A 17,538-nucleotide genomic window follows, 5' to 3' on the forward strand; every position below is an offset into this window, starting at 1 on the left:
GAGAGAGAGAGGCAGAGAGAGAGGCAGAGAGAGAAGGAGACACAGAATCCAAAGCAGGCTCCAGGCTCTGAGCCGTCAGCACAGAGCCCGACTCAGGGCTCACACTCACAAACCACGAGATCATGATGTGGGCCAAAGTTGGACGCTTAACTTGACTGGGCCAGCCAGGTGCCCCAAGAGACAATTACGTTTTCAGACTTCCAAATGAGTTGGTAAGATTCCGGTTTCCAGCAGTGGGTGGAGCAACTGCTCAACATATTTTTTTTTTAGATTCTTAAAACTGTTTTTTTGGGGGGGCGCCTGGGTGGCTCAGTCGGTTAAGCGTCCGACTTCAGCTCAGGTCACGATCTCGCGGTCCGTGAGTTCGAGCCCCGCGTCGGGCTCTGGGCTGATGGCTCAGAGCCTGGAGCCTGCTTCCGATTCTGTGTCTCCCTCTCTCTCTGCCCCTCCCCCGTTCATGCTCTGTCTCTGTCTCAAAAATAAATAAACGTTAAAAAAAATTGTGTTTTTTTTTAATTTTTTTTTTTTTTTTTTAAGTAATCTCTACACCCAACGTGGGGCTCAAACTCACAACCTTAAGATCAAGAGTCGCATGCCCCATCGACGGAGCCAGCCGGGAGCACCTTCTCAACACGCATCAGAGCAAATTCTTTATACCACCATTTCTTGATTAAAAAGTTTTAATTTCACTCTTTTGCCAAAAGGAAATGTTCGTATTCTGTATGAATTCATATCCATTTGGTAATATAAATTCACATCCAACTGATTAATACAGTTCAATGAGAGAAACAGGATCGTAGGCTACCTTTTAACTTTTTCAGGAACAACTCTTTCCTAAAGCAAGAGTTAACTGGGGTACATCTGCGAAGAGAAAAGCCCAAACCTAAAATACAAGACACTTAAAACCTAGAGGAGCCCACAAACTTAATACCTAGAGCCTCAGCCTGGACAGCAGATCTCAAACTTCAGTGGGGCAAAAACAATTCCCCGGGTAGCATGTTAAAAGTCCTGATTACCGGATCTGGACTCCAGTGATTCGAATTCGGTAGCTCCGGGTGGCCTCAAGAATCCGTACTGTTAGCTTGTATCTTCATTCCAAACTTTGAGAAACTCCAGTTAGACAATCAGAAGTAATTTGCAAAGTTCAACTGGTCTGTGTTGAAGTATCTGACCAAAAGCACCAATCTTAATGATAACAAAGATTGTGATGATGATAAAGCCAGCTTTATTGAGTTTAATGTGTTCCGGGCATCGTGGTATCTCCTAAGCACTATTTCATTTAATCCTGGTAAGTACTATTAACTCCATTTTTAAGGAAACTGAGGCTTATGTAGGTCAAGGATACAGCTGGTTAGTAGGGAAACCAGGATTTGAACTTAGCCCGACTACAAAGCCCACCTATTTTTTATCCCAGAGTTCCTCCACCACTCAGAAATGTTGGCATTGGTGGCTGGCAACCGCATCAGTGCTGGTTTCCTAGGAATTTACCATCTGTGAGTGTTCTTTCCTCTGCAACTTATCCGAGCGTCCCCACCCCCTCCCCAGCTTTACTGCTATTATTCTAAATGAAGGCAACATTCCAAATGGTCATTTTTTCCTGGACTGTGAGTGGTGGGAGAAACACAGGTAACATTTAGTTTATATAGCAACACGTGGCAATTTGCCGTTAGGCGTTTCTGCCAATTAAATCTATGGTATTCCTTCCAGTTGCCATGGCAACTGTGTGTCACATGAACGTGTGGAAAAGTGATTCCCAACCCTGGATGCTCTTTGATCTTAATTATTACAGGCAAGTTAAGATGAGGAAAATGAACCAGGAGAAAAAGATATACTGGCATCATAATCATCAAGCTAAAATTTCCCCCCCGAAATACTGACACTCCTTTTCTGTATTTTATAGCTTTATTAAGGTCTTATTATGCATTTGTTATGCACAAATTAAAACAAGGCACCAAATAAAAGTAAATATTAAAACCTTAACAGGTACACTATAATACCGTTTCATATCATTTAAGTATTTCATTTGTTTAGGAAGTTTAACATGCATAGCATTAATACGGTACAATTACGAATATGATACATTAATATAACTTATACCTGACTACATATGATTATTATCGTAATTCTATAAAAACTAGACTCCTGCTCAGTATATATAGGGATGTATTTTCTGTCTCCTTCTTCCTCCCTTGTTTTTTCATTTTTAAAGCAATCTTTTTTTAAGCTAAGTTCTAAACCCAATATGGGGCACGAAGAGTTGCATGCTTTACCGAATGAACCAGCCAGGTGCCCATTACCCCCTTGTTTCTAATGGGAAAATCCTACTCGATGACACTTCACCAAACAAAAACTGTTCTAGAAACAAGCCACTTTAAAGTTCAAGAATGACATGATTATGTGTATAGACTGTTCTTTAGATTCTCCATTTTTAGAAATAATTTTAGAAGTGGCTTCTTAAATATATAAAGTTCAGTAGCCTGTCAAACACTGAGCACCCATTCAGAAATACTTTGAAACCTTCACTGCAAAAGATATACCCCTGTTTATGTAATGATGAACATAAATCTGTTTTAGAGCAAGTGAAAACTTCTTTTTGAAAAGGCCGAAAATGATGACTTAATTGTTAAAAGGCTACCTTCACATTTAGGCTCATGACCTGTATTTTATGATTTCATAATATTTCTGCAAGAGCTCTTTTTCTCTTTCGTTCTTCTGCAAAAAGGAAAATAAACCAACACAAAACACCTTAGGAGAAACTACACACAAACTAGCACAAGGATGACTAACAGAAAGCACACCGATTCCCTTTACGACATCCCACGGGGTGATGCTGAACAAATACCCACCCCAGGGTTGCCCACTTAGGGAATACGGTATAGCAGGTGTCCTCGTAACGAAATGTTAACTTCACTAGAAAAATATTTTTAAAAGCACAAATAGGGGCCGCCTGGGTGGCTCAGTCGGTTGAGCATCCAACTCTTGATTTCAGCTCAGGTCATGATCCCAGGGTTATGGGACCGAGCCCCGCACTGGGCTCCACATTGAGCATGGAGGCTGCTTAAGATTCTCTCTGTCCCTCTGCCCTTCTCCCCCAGCTTGTGTCCTCTCTCCCTCTCTCTCTAAAAAAAAAAAAAAAAAAAAAAAAAAAAAAAAAATTAATTAAAAAGTAAATAAATAAGCACAAAAAATATCATATTTTCAAATGATCTTCCCAATTTTAATTGCAATTTCCGTGATTCAAGTTCTAGAGCATCTATGTCAGAGAAAACTGAGAACCCAGTGGAGTATAGAAACTTATATTCTCTGTAACGTGAAAACTGTGGACCGTTCAACAAATTGTTGAAGGTGGGATATGAATGGAGGTGGGATAACTCAATGTCCACATGACCAAAAAAAATGAACCTAGGCCTTTACCTCACATTGTACACAAAAATTAACTCAAAATGGACCATTTGCCATTTAAGAAACAAAACAAATGAACAAAAGGAAAAAGAGAGAGAGAGGGGCAAACCAAGAAACAGATTCTCAACTAAAGAGAACAAATGGTTACCAGAGGGGAAGTGGGTACAGGGATGGGGGAAATAGGGGGTTAAGAACACTGAGAAAAGTACAGAATTGCTGAATCACTTTATTGTGCACCTGGAACTAATATAACACTGTACGTTAACTATACTGGAATTATAATCAAAAACGAAATAAAAAAAAAAACAACACAGAGCATAGATGTAAATGTAAAAGCTAAAACCGTAACACTTCCAGAAGACAGGAGAAAATCTTTGTGATTTCCGTCAATATAGACATTTTTGCTCTTCAAAGGACATAATCAAGAAAATAAGAGGCAGGGGCCCCTGGGTGGCTCAGTCGGTTAAGCGTCCGACTTCGGCTCAGGTCATGATCTCATGGTTCGTGGGTTCAATCCCCACATCAGGCTCTGTGCTGACGGCTCAGAGCCTGGAGCCTGCTTCAGATTCTGTGTCTCCCTCTCTCTCTGCCCCTCCCCTGCTCATGCTCTCTCTCTCTCTCTCTGCTTCAAAAATAAATAAACATTAAAAAAAAATTAAAAAAAAAAGAAAAGAAAAGACAACCCAGGGATGGTGAGAAAACATTTGCAAGTCATGTATCTGGTAAAAAAACTTGTATCCAGAATATATAAAGAAATCTTGCTGCTCAATGAAACCAAAAATGCAGTGAACTTACGAGCAAAAGATCTGAAAAGACACTTCACCAAATAAGATAAATGAATGGCTAATAAAGAAGATGCTCGTCATTACGGATGCATTAGTCACTAGGGAAACACTAACTAAAATCAAAGTCAGATGTCACTACGTACCCACGTAGAGGGCTAGAATCCAAACTACTGATGATACCAAGTACTGGCAAGGACGTAGAGAAACTGGAACCTGACACATTGCCGGCGGGAATCTACAACGGGACAACTGTTCTAGAAAACAACGTGGCAGTTCCTGAAATGGTTAAACACAGAAGCGCCGAACAACCCAGAAACTCACCTCCTACCTACCTACCCAAGAGGATGGAAAAATATGTCCATACAAGTTGTGCATAAGTATTCATAGCAGCCCCGAAGTGGCAAGAACTCAAACGTCTAACAACTGGTGAGCGGATGAACAAAGTGTGGGATTATCCACACAACCGATTATCAGTCAGCCTTAGAAGAGAAATGGAGTGCTGATGTGTGCTGCAACGTGAATGAGCTTTGAAAGCAATATACTGGGTGAAAGTAGCCAAGTCTCCTTCAGGGGTGATGGAAATGTTCTAAAACTACAGTGGTGATGCGACGCATGACTCCAACAAATTTACAACAAACCACTGAACTGCTCACTTAAAAAAAATATCGAGACAGAGGGCAGATCAGTAGTTGCCTAGGTCTTTACTGGGAGCAGGAAATGACAGCAGAGGGCATGGGGGACCTTTCTGGGGGGATGGAAGGGTTCTATAACTTGACTGTGGCAGGGCCTGCACAACTCTATCAATTTCCTAAAAATCATTAAGCTGTATACTCACAATTGGGGAGTTTCATGTTATGTAAATTATACCTCAATAAAACTCCTAAAAAGCCTTGGGCAGACTTTCTAGGGTCATTACATTCACTTCTGTATGTGCGACCTCATCTTTCTGATTCTAGGGATGGTCTGTGACATAGCTGTGGATAACTCCTAATCTCCAGAAGAATTGTTTAAATCTCTCAACTAGCTGTGTGAGTAACCCAAACAGTCATGCCTGAGAAATTTGCAAAGAGTCAAAATGATGTGAGGTATCTGTATCTCTGAATAAGTCACATAAAAAACAGACCTTTGCCGCTATCATTATGCGTTAAGTACCCATCATCAGCAGCATCATCAAACCCCACAATTTGTAATGCACATTGCAACCAGGCCTGACGTTAGCCCCTGCTCACCTACTGGATCATTCCAGTACTGTAAGTCGGAAGAAAGTTTTACTTTAGTGACGCTGTACCTTGTGGTGCCACAAAATACCCTCCTTTTTCTGAGGCAGGAACAAAAACGCAAGTAGTGCTTCTGGGGTGGGGGCCACCCCCGTGGGTGGTGGGCAAGCTAAAACCCCACGTGGTAACAACGCGTATACTACAAAATCTCCCAGTCAGGCACTCAAATCGCTTTGACTGTAGAAGATCGGATTGGATGATGGCTTCCAACAATTTTGAAGCTACAAATCCCTGAGGAAGAAAATGATAAAATCCTAAAACACTGGAGTGTTTGAGTAAACGGAGGCTTAGAAAAGGAAAGGGATTTTCTACCAGGAGCCAGAATGTTTGTGGAAGGGCCAGGATAATAACCTACATTCAGCTCTGGTTTTTTGTTTTCATGGCTTGACTACTGATTCCAACACAAAAGCATCCTCTGAATCACTCATCACCTATGACTTCGCTCTCCCCCAAAATATTCAAATGCTGGTTAAAAATATAAACTGTGAGGGGCGCCTGGGTGGCTCAGTCGGTTAAGCGTCCGACTTCGGCTCAGGTCATGATCTCACGGTCCGTGAGTTCGAGCCCCGCGTCGGGCTCTGTGCTAACGACTCAGAGCCTGGAGCCTGCTTCGGATTCTGTGTCTCCCTCTCTCTCTGCCCCTCCCCCACTCATGCTTGCGCGCTCTCTCTCTCTCTCTGTCAAAAATAAATAAAACGCTAAAAAAATTATTTTTTAATAAATAAACTGTGAGATCATTTTGAAATGCAAACTCTCCTCTCCCTTCCATGGTTGTAGCACAGATCTCATCTCTTCTGGACTAGACTACTGAGGACTGTTCTGTCCCAGGACTGCCCCCATACCAATCCTCTCTACGGAGCTCATCCCCTTCTGTGGTTCCTGGTAAACACCTCTGTGGCTTTCTACTGCTTGCAGGGTAAAGTCCAAACTCCAAGCAAGGGCTTTCCTAACTCCGTAAGACCTATTTTTACAATCTTATCTCCCACTTCTCCACCCAACCAACCACCCTGTACAAAAGTTACGGTGAGAACGTGCAGTTCCCTTCGCACCACAGATTATCATCTTTGGGGACACTTACTATACGCAAAGCTCAGTGTGGAGTTCTCTACCTGCATCACCTCATTTCATCTTCACAACAACCCCATGTGACAGGCAGGTACCCTCGCCACCCCCAGTTTACAGGGGAGGAAGAGAAGGCTTAGATAACTCCTCTGGCTGACTTTCTCCCTATGTCTATAGTACCTGTCCCTCCCGCACACTCTTCCACTTGGCCTAAAGACCCTGCAGCCCCTCAAGTGCTGCCCCCTGCATCTTTTTTCAAGACCCCACTCAACTGTCTTCCTCCAGGTATACAACTCTTTATCCAGAGTTAATAATTCTGTCTTTGGTGCTTTCATGGTACTTTGTATGTTCCTCACTGGAAACATCACACTACATCATAATATCTGTATCCATTCCAATAATATCTGTATCCAATCCAGTCTATCAATTAGAATATGAATCTATCAGAACAAGAATAGCTATTCTCTTAAACTCTTTCTTTTCTCTATGTTTGGCATACAAAGCAGGCAGGTAAATACTGAATGACAAGGTACGTTAGTCTTTATAATGCGTTGTTTCATTCACTCCCTTTCCTTCCTTATATATTCTATTTCCATCTCCACATTCTTAGAGCCTTATTACCTCTGAGCTCTCTTTGGCAATAAATTCCTGCTAGCTTTCTCCCTGGTCACTTTTCTTTCCAATTCTCTTCTTTACCGATGGTGGATTAACTTCCTCAAAACACAGTTCTGCTTGGCTCTTCTCTACTCAAAAATATCCTTGACTCTGTGGTGCTTACCAAGGAATGTATAGATTCTTTACTCTAAATTCAAAAGTGTCCGTGACCCAGGCTTAATGATTTCACTTTAACTTGATCCTTCTCCTACACTAAACAGAATTATGTTCCTTCCTGTTCTCTCAAATCACATAAAAGCCCTACCCATCTGACCACTGAAACTATATGTATAGACATTGCGCTTTCTTCAAATGAGATTCAGTCACCCTTACTCAGCATTCCTTGATTTGATACATGCGTAAAAACTACAACTCTTCTGAAATCCCACAGCAAATGGTTTTGCCTCTTTTGTGGGATTTAATCTACATAGTTCCAATATGATTTGCATACATCTTAGCTCATTTATAATGTCCTCGACATCCTTACAGAGCTATATCTGAGTGTCTTACGCCTGGTGGGTGCTCAGCAAGTTCGCTTTGTGCAATCCTGAATGAACGCATAAATGTTAGGTCATCCTGCAACCTAACTAAACTAAACTAAACCTAACCACACTCTCATGCTTTAAAAAAAAAAAATTGGGGCGCCTGGGTGGCTCAGTCGGTTAAGTGTCCGACTTCAGCTCAGGTCACGATCTCGCGGTCCGTGAATTCGAGCCCCGCGTCGGGCTCTGGGCTAATGGCTCAGAGCCTGGAGCCTGCTTCCGATTCTGTGTCTCCCCCTCTCTCTGACCCTCCCCCGTTCATGCTCTGTCTCTGTCTCAAAAGTAAACATTAAAAAAAAAAAAATTAATGTGCAATCAAACTAACTGACTGAACATCTTCACAGTCCTCCCTAAGACTATAACACAGTGGCATGTCAAAACCATTTCTGGAAAAATCTGACCTTAACTGGCCCATGTCTCAAGAAGTCAGGTCGATCTAGGATGGGAACATCATCTAAGTGGATAGTAACCATCACACAGTGACAGCCAGTGTTCAACACTGGGCCAAGTGCTTGCTAGACCTAATGCCCCTGGTTCCTACAAACATCCAAGGCAGATGGAGCTGTCCCACATTCTACGCTGGGGAGACTGAGGCCAAGGGAAAGCTCAGCAGTTTGCTCCACTGGTGGCTCTCTTTGGAACAGCAGAGCCAGGATTCACACCAAATTAAAAACATCTACTGAAAGACTAAAGCTCCCTATTAAGGAGTTACAACAGACTTTCATCATTTAAAAGAGCTTCATCTATGGCATATTTCAACACTACCACACGCTTCTGAATCTATACTGCATGACTAAGGACAGGGTCCCTTTCCTATTCGCTATTTCAGGCGATGGAATTACCCTGTGACTTGGTAGGAAAACCAGCGAAAACATGCTAAATTCCTGTGCCTGTACATTTATCAGGGAACAGGTAGCACTGTCCACAAGCATCCATGCTAAACTGCATTTCCGGACCAAGTAACAATTCTAGGGCATCCTTCCAAAGTTATTCTTACAAGGAAATTTACCACTAGGTGGCAGAAGTATAAAGTTAACGCGGTGATTTCTCTCTAGTGAGTAGCAGGACATGTTCCCACCCTTTTCACAGTAACAAAATCCTGTGAAACTGCTAATGGTTTTCCAAAGATTATTTTGTCACCTTGAGAGTGGCATTTTATACATAAATGGTTCTACATTAAACTATTCTTCCTTATTGAAAACTGCATTATAATATTTATTTTAAATATCATAATATACAGATTTCAACCTTTAAAAAAATTTTTTTAACGTTTATTTATTGTTGAGAGAAAGAGAGAGAAAGATACAGCATGAATGGGGGAGGGACAGAGAGAGAGGGAGACACAGAATCTGAAACAGGCTCCAGGCTCTAAGCTGTCAGCACAGAGCCCTGGGCGGGGGGGGGGGGGGGGGGGGGGGGGCGCTCAAACCTACAAATCGCAAGATCATGACCCGAGTCGAAGTCGGTCGCTTAACCTACTGAGTCACCCAGGCGCCCCTCGACCTCTATTACATTCAACACTAACCACAGCTTCAACTAGCTCTAAGCACGTAAGTAGAACCATACTATCACTGAATTAAATAACCCACTGTATGTTAAAGTACATTGAAACTGAAATTTAATTTTGTGTAATGTTATACAAGATGGCCAACAAGTGCTTTTAAATTACAACGGTTGAGGGGCGCCTGGGTGGCTCAGTCAGTGGGGCGTCCGACTTCAGCTCAGGTCATGATCTCGTGGTCTGTGAGATCAAGCCCCGCATCAGGCTCTGTGCTGACAGCTCGGAGCCTGGAGCCTGCTTTGGATTCTGTGTCTCCCTCTCCCTCTGCCCCTACCCTTGCTTGTGCTCTCTCTCCCAAAAATAAACATTAAAACATACATACACACACACACACACACACGAGGAAGCTTAAGTTTGAGAAAATAAATCCAACTTAAAAAGTGATAAACATCTGGGCACCTGGGTGGCTCAGTCGGTTAAGATGTGACTTTGGCTCAGGTCACAATCTCACAGTCTGTGGGTTCGAGCCCCATGTCAGGCTCTGTGCTGACTCAGAGTCGGGAGCCTGCTTCAGATTCTGTGTCTCCCTCTCTCTCTGCCCTTCCTCCACTTGTGCTCTGTCTCCCTCTGTCTCTCTCTCTCTCTCCCTCTCTCTGTCTCTCAAAAATAAATAAATATTAAAAAAAGTTTTTTAATGCGATAAACATCTTGAGACAAATCTGCAGAATTATCTATCCACACATGTGCACTTTTGATCACTTGTGCCCTGCTTTGTATCTTTGGTACAATTTCTTTGTGGGTAGAAATTAAATTATATATATTATTAAATTATTAACTGTGTATAATTAAATTATATTTAGCAAATATACGGGTAAACTATATAATGATCAAAATAATTCTGAAAACAATATGCATATGTTCGCTTAATGTGCACTCAAGAAGAAAATGTTTTAATGATGATTTTCACTAATTTCATTAAGTAGAAAATAAAATCCCCACCTTTCACATAAAGAAGCCTCTAGAACTCTGCAAATCTTCTATTTTGGAGCAGGGGATGAGAGTTTGGGCTCCTCCAGGAGCGATGAAGGGGGGCTCTAAACCATCTGTGGGACAGGTTGGATGTGTGGTGGAAGGAATTACACGTCATCTTATCATCCATCAGAGGAGTCAAGGAAGCCCGGCCCGCTTCAGGCTTTGGCCGATGACGTACAGCAGAGCTAGCAGAACTGGAGCTCCTTCAAAGGCTGGCAACTAGTCTGGTGTCCTTACAACTGTTCCACAAGGCTTCTTTGGAAATATGCAAATGAGCAAATGGCCGTCAATATCTAAGACCTCTAAAGACACAATGGCCCTGAGGTCTCCATACAAACTCACATCTACAAAGCCTCACTCCTCTGGCTGCCTCGGGGATGCTTCAGGCTAATTGAGATCTCCCCAAAGTGACCTGCGACAGGCTTTCTACTTCTGAAGACTCTCTGAAAAGCAAAAGTGAAAACATACGGTCCGGAGGCTATCCTGGCTCCCAAGTTTGCAAAAGCGGCTGTGTAATCCCTCACCTACAGACATTAAGACAAAACTGAGGTCCTCTCCAAGGATCCGTGGGAAGGAACAGTTGCCAGGGGATTATTTTCCATGGCAAGCACCAATTTATACCTATAAAACAGTCTAGAAATATACTTGGAGAATAATTTGCAGTATACACACATGGATGCATTTCCTCATCCTTTAGCTCTGTACTGTACTGAATGCATTTATAAATGAGTGAAAATTACAGAGTCAGGCAAAGTTGTCTGGATACCTGACAGGATATGAAAAGAGCGCTGCTCCTGTAGCCTTGACAGTTATTAGTTGATTCAATTCATGAGATGCTTACGTTCTCTAAAAATAAGTCAAGTAACCATCATAAGAATTTCTTTGAACCATCATCACTCGGAGGTTGACAGGTATCAAACTGCACGTTTCTAATTCATTCCTAGGAAATAAAAGAGACTTCGAACGGGGTCTTAACGTGAAGCATCTCATTTACATGTACTCTGTTGGGAAGGATACAGAGACAATTTAAAACGCAGAGAAGAGAGCTATGGGAATACAAAATGTTGCAAAAATCAAATTTCTGAGAGCCCCTACTAGCTGCATAGAGTGGACAGAGGTCTCTATCAACTACCCCCCACCTCCACCCCCCAGAATCTACGATGGGGTTGGTGCTCAATGGAATCTGCTTTTGAATGAATGGTGTGGTGCCGTCTCAAGGAATCGCACTGGGTGGCAATTTATTACAAGAGAGGCGGAGATGACTGTGAACTTGGTAAACAGCAACCTGGCAGGAATTTGATGGCAGTGCAATTAGCACGGGGCCACCTGCTTCTACGGCAGGTGAAGGCAAGAGGGTGAATGCCAGCGGAAAACACCCCAGCGCACCGGCAACCCCCGGGAGACACGAAGGGTGACGCTGTGACAGGTACCCCGTGTGCAGCCGGTCACCTCCAAGGGGCCCCCGCCCGGCCCTTACCTCCTCCCTCCTTTCTTCGGGACCCGACACCAGGTGGGGGCTCAGCTGAGGGTGGCTGCCGACGCTGCCGTCGTCACTGCCCTTGTCACACGTGGCTTGCGCCGAATCCTGGGAGGACGCAGGCCCCTCTGCCCTGTCTTCACTGTCCACTGAACTCAGGGACAGCGCGCTGAGACTGCTGGGACACGTGGCGTTTCCTGCGCCCGGGCTCTGAGGGCTGGGGGGCTTGGGCGTGGTCGGCCTCTGGGGGGTGAGCGGCTGCTCCGGCTCGAAGGTAAAGCGGCTGCCAGCTTGGCGTCCGCCCGGGTCCTCGGCAGCCGGACTCGCCGAGGCGCTGCCGGCGCCAGGACCCGCGCTCGCCGCCGCCCGCGAGCCTGCGGCTTCGGGGGGACACGCGGCCGCCGCCGCGTCCACCGGGGGGCTCCCCGCCCCCGCCGGGCCACAGCCCGGGGCGGCGTGCGCGCCTGCGCCTGCGCCTGCGCAGCTCCTCCACTCGCGCTCGGCGCTGGTGGACACGCGGCGGGAGTAGGCGTCGTGCAGCCTGCTGTGCACCTGCAGCCTCCGGCTGGCCTCGCCCGGCGGCGGCGCCCCGCCCCGGGGGCTCTCTCTCCGCCAGGCCGCGTCCGCGGCGCCGCTCACAAACCTCAGGACTCTGTCGAAGTCCCTGGCCCGCAGCGGGCTCTTCCAGCGTTTCGTCCTCCTCTCGGCCCCGCCGAACTTCTCCGAGTCGGCGGACGAACTGCTCAGCGTCCTCCGGGGCGCGGGCTTTTCGGGCGCCCCCTTGAGGTCCATGAGATTCGAGGTGGACTTCCGCTTGAAGGAGCTCTTCTTCAGGAAGTTCAAGTTGTCGGTGCTCTTGCTCTTCCGGTAGACGATGCTGTTGTTCTCAGAGTCTTTCACTAGAATCGCACGCGGCGCGGGCTCCTGGGACACGGGGGCCAGGGGCCCGACGTGGTTCTGGGACCCCTGGCGCTTCTCGCCCTCCAGGAAGCTGATGCGGCCCAGGCCGTAGGCGCGGCGGATGCTGCGGGACCGGTGGGTGCTCCTCTGGAAGGCGTCGTCGGCCTCCTCGGGGTCGGAGCAGTCCGACGCGCCCCCGGGAGCCGCCTTGGCGGCGGGGTCGCTCGCCGGCCCCGAGGAGGGGCCCCTGCCGGTGTGCGTTCCGGCGGCAGCACCGTTCGGGATGGGCTTCCCCGGGTCGCGTTCCGGGTCGCCTTCCTTTGGCGCATCTGACCCCTCTCGGTGCTGAATTCCCTGAAGGACGGAGGACTTCAGTTTTTTAAAAGACCCCATTTTCCGGAAGGAGGCAAGGGCGTTCCAGGTGGAGGAATTTCCCATCAGGACCATGGAGCGGGGCCTTTCCGGGTTGGCGCCGGCCCTCTTCCTACTCGCGGAGAAGAGGCGGATGAGCCTGGCAGGGCTGAGTCTGGCCTCCGCGGCGCCTTCCGCGTCCCCGCAGGGGTTGCTGCCGCAGCCTCCATTCTGACACGCTGGGTGGGTCACCATCGTGGGGTCTTTGGAATCAGAGACGGAACAGGGGATCGCGGCGAGTCGGCCATGGCCGTTCCGGGCTGTTGTCATGTTCTCGGGGCGGCGAGCCCGTGGCCACAGGGCAGCGGGGTTCAAACCCACATGCACATCTGTGTCCACAGGCCCCAGGCGCAGACCTTCATCTCCGAGGCTGCTGCCGGCCGGGCTTTCGCACCTGCTGTGCGCATCAGGCTCCTCGGTTGTGGCCACAGCCTGGAGCGGAAAACAAAGCCGGGATTTAGTCATTTTCCTCCCACGGAAGAACCTCTACGAACAGCGGCTTCTCATTTTGGCTAATAATTGCCGGGATGAAAGAAGCATGCCTCATGACAGGGTTGATCAGGTCAAAACTGTCTTAAATTAGGGGCCCCCGGCTGGCTCGGTTGGTCAACTGTCCAACTCTGGCTCAGGTCATGATCTCAGGATTGAGGAGTTCGAGTCCCGCGTCGGCTGCCTGCTGGCGGCGTGGAGCCTGCTTGGGATTCTCTCTCCCTCTCTCTCTGCCCCTCCCCCACCTCTCAAAATAAATAAACGTTCTAAAAAATTTTTAAAAACTTTTAAATTAAGTTAAAGTTTTACCTTTCCTAATTGATTTCACAATGAATTAAAAGGAAGAATGCAAACATACATTCCTTAAAAAAAAAAAAAAAAGATAATTATGGGTTGTGCATTCAATGCAAAGGTAAATCCTTGAACCCATTGAAACTTGTTTAAAACTTCTGAAAAACTGCTGGAATGCCAAGGCCAAGGCGTTATTCCACACTGGGGCTTGTCTTTATTTGAAATGGAAGAAATTCTTAATTACTGAATAAAAAAACCCACCAACAACTATTTCAAAACGTGTTACAGTAAAATACCAGCCTATGTTAAATTTCACACAGCTGATAGGCATACTGGCTACAAGAACCAGTGTAAGGAGCTGTAGCAAAGACCAAGATGCTGTCAGCTGCCCACTTGTCTACAAAAATACCCAAAGTGCTACAGAGAAACACAAGCACAAGGGACAAGCTGAGGCTGCATGTATGAGGTCGGGCTTTGTAAAGGAAACAGCATTAGTGAAGGGCCTCTGTCAACAGGATTCGTATTGGCTGGGGGATGGAGGGAGATAAGGATATTACTTAAATATTAGAAATTCAGACACAAAACTTCAAATTAAACCAATGTTGCACCTTCGTCTTTCTTTCCCCGTGCCCTCAATTAAGGCCGCCACACACCTGCAGTCCATGCTGTCTCCCCCAAGTGAACATGTTGCTCTCCTTCCTCTCTGCCCATTAGGCCACGGCCTGCTCAGCCTTGGTGGGCCGGCTTAAATGTCACAGCCACCCCCTTCTCAATTAGTGATTAGCCAGTGAAGAAGTGTAGGGAAGATGGCGATATTCACCATAAAAGACCACCACTCGCTAAGTGTTTACTACATGTCAGGCCCCTGTGCTAAGTGCTTGTGAAACGACCTGCCACTGGGTACTCCTATTAACCTGTAAGATCAACAGAATAATTTCCATTTTATAGATAACCAAATGCACACTTGGGCAGGGGGCGCTGGGGGTTCCCGCAGCTGCCTCTTCGGAAGCCTATGCTCCTCTCCGCTACTTTAAACTAATGAAAAAAGAGAGAGGCAGTGCTGGGATAGGAACCCATATCTTGGTGTCTGACACCAAGTTCAGTGCCTCGTGACATAACCCCAACTCAAGTCAAATCCCCGAAGTCCTTATGCCAGTCAAGGCCACTCTTCCGAAGGCAATATTAAAGGCAGAAGAAGAAAAGGAGCAGACATTTGCATAAAAACCTTAAGGTTAAGTCCCAATTTAGCTTAGTCCTCTCCAGCGCAGAAAAAAATGTGACCTCATGCAAAGAGGTCTCATCTGATTCTACTCTGTAAATTCTCTCATGGGCTCATTTTTATTTGCCCTTACATGGAGCTCCCTGAGGGATTCCCAGGGAGATTCCCAGTTCAAGGGCTGATTCCATCTGGGACCAGGGAGGCTACATAGGCTTATGTGGCCTGGAGCCTTTCTGATGTCCATTTACTCAATTCCATTACTCAGAAGCCTAATGGGACTACCACATGCCTCTGCAGTTTAATGTTCTAATGGAGAAATTAGGGATCCTGAAGAGCTGTGGGCTGCATTTGAATGAGCCATTCAAGAAGCAGAAACTTGAATCATCCTAGCGTTGAGGCTGGATGTGAAATCTACAAACGATTGCAAAATGAGTCTCCCACTGAGTATCCCATCCACCCTCACCCATTCTGAGAGGGACAGGGGACTGTGGTTGTTTCGGCTTCTCACAATCTCGAAACGAAGCAGACAGTTTATGCAAACATCGAGTCCAGTCACAGGCACCGACTGATGGCATATTACACAATACTAATGGCCTTGTTGCGACTTGCACTGGATGCAGAGGAGCAGACACGCTCCTTCTCTTGTAATCTGGCTGGACGGAGACAACCCGAGGGCATTGTGAGACCTTTTATAACGAAGGATGAAAATGTGTCAGGCTGCCCCTGGAGTCTCCAGGGGTGCAGGCAGTGCTCGATTTTAATGTTGCGTCAGTTTGGGAATGTTCTAGGACAGGCATGGGGGCAGGCCCAGGTTTTAAGCTCAGTGCCGTCACATGAATCTTGAGTACCGTCATCTGAGTAATCTGTGCTTCAGTGGCATCTATCCAAGAGCAGGTGCCAACATTTACGTCTACAGTAGATCAACCAACCAATTAATTCATGAACCTCTGCTGGGTACAAGGATATGTGTAGGCCCCATGACAAACTCAAAACAGTGACAAGGTGATAACCCGTTCTAGGTGGGAACTTGGCATAAGCAAAGGAAGACCCAAGAACCTAAATTCTGACTGAGAGGCAATAAACTTGGGTGACCAGTTGGCCCAGTTGGCCCGGGGGTAAGGTGTTTTCCAGGACATGGGACTCTCGGGGCTGAAACCGGAGAAGTTCTTGGCAGACTGGGATGTCTGGTCACCCTATTGTTCTATTAAGTAGAACAATATAATTGGAAGGATGGCTCAGTGTCGTGAAGTAGTAGAAATTAAGGCGAAAACAGGTTTAGAAAAAACCACATCCCTTTAAGTCTAACACTTTGAGACTGTCTACAGGTGTCATCATCTTTGGGAATCCCTTCCTGATGCTCCTAAAATTAATGCCCCCTTACTCTGTGGGTTATGGGCATCTCACCAAATTGCTTTACCAAGACATATTTATAATGATAGGTTTTTATGGCTGCCTTCAGAACAAGACTTCTATGAACTCTTTGAGAATAAGAACGGTGTGCCACATGTAAATTATTTAAGTTTATCTTGATGTAATATTGTTATCTATTATCCTGCCTTGTCAATGTCTATGCCAACGTAACAATTCGCCATATCCCCACATATCTTTCCAATGTGACGATGTTTAAATTTTTACAACACTAAAAAGTCTAAGTATTTACTTAAACCTTAAGTTACAGATCTAGTAAAATATACACAATGCCGAGTTTCTGATTGGGGCAACATGCTTTTTAAAAGACCAGTGACTTACTATTTCGTTCATGCAGCTGAACAATGTGATTGTTGTGTGCTGCTTGGAATGAAACTGAAAATCACGGAAAAAGGCTTTTCCTGGAATTTCCGAGAAACATACCAAGTAGCATTATTTAGAACTAATACTTTGACCTCTATTAACTAACAAGGGTTGTGATTCAATCACTGGTTTTGTAGTAAGTCTTGCAAATTGTGGGAGCTCTGCCAGAGAGATTTATGAACAGAATACAAGAAGAATTTTAGATGGGAATATTGTGAAATCCATTGTCTACAAGCTGGATTCTGGGGTGTATGAACTTTAGAATAGAACATTTCCTTTCACTCGTAATGAGAATTCTCTGAAAACAACTATGACCAATAATTTTTAAATATGAATTTAGAATACTTGAATTTGAAACCCAGAACTATATACCAGGTTGAATGTACGTACAATTTGTAACGTGTTCATGTAAATTACAGAAAACGTGCCACTGGAGGAAAATGTATTGAAATCTGCAAGTCTAAATCTTTCGATCACAGCGCAGTAGAAGATTGCCTTTGGGAACATCTAACACCTAGCTGTAAAGATTAGGACCCTGGGACCCAGTGGTTCTGAGACACATACTCCTCGTCAGGCCACTACGGGTGGAAAGCACAGTGGAGCGGGAATCAGAGGGACCAGGTTCGGGCCCAGCACTGCCTCATGCTGGCCATGCCTGGGCCCAGCACTGCCCATACCTGGGGGTGATCCTACAGCACTTCCTTT

General features: G+C 45.7%; 1 protein-coding gene across 4 annotated transcripts in view; it reads right to left on the reverse strand.

The window, feature by feature from the left end:
* Positions 1–13,410, reverse strand: part of SPATA13 (spermatogenesis associated 13) — an 81,798-nt gene extending 68,388 nt beyond the window's left edge. For all 4 annotated transcript variants that reach the window (XR_006200577.1, XR_006200587.1, XM_042931617.1 and 1 more), the window contains exon 1: positions 11,733–13,410. Coding sequence is in view for 2 of the 4 variants with exons in the window: in XM_042931617.1 (XP_042787551.1) it covers positions 11,733–13,313 (1,581 nt within the window). In the remaining 2 variants the exon portion in view is untranslated. The remainder of the gene's footprint in view (positions 1–11,732) is intronic.
* Between the last annotated feature and the right edge of the window lie 4,128 nt (positions 13,411–17,538).

This window comes from Panthera leo, chromosome A1, assembly GCF_018350215.1.
Source record: "Panthera leo isolate Ple1 chromosome A1, P.leo_Ple1_pat1.1, whole genome shotgun sequence".
Lineage (NCBI taxonomy): Eukaryota > Metazoa > Chordata > Mammalia > Carnivora > Felidae > Panthera > Panthera leo.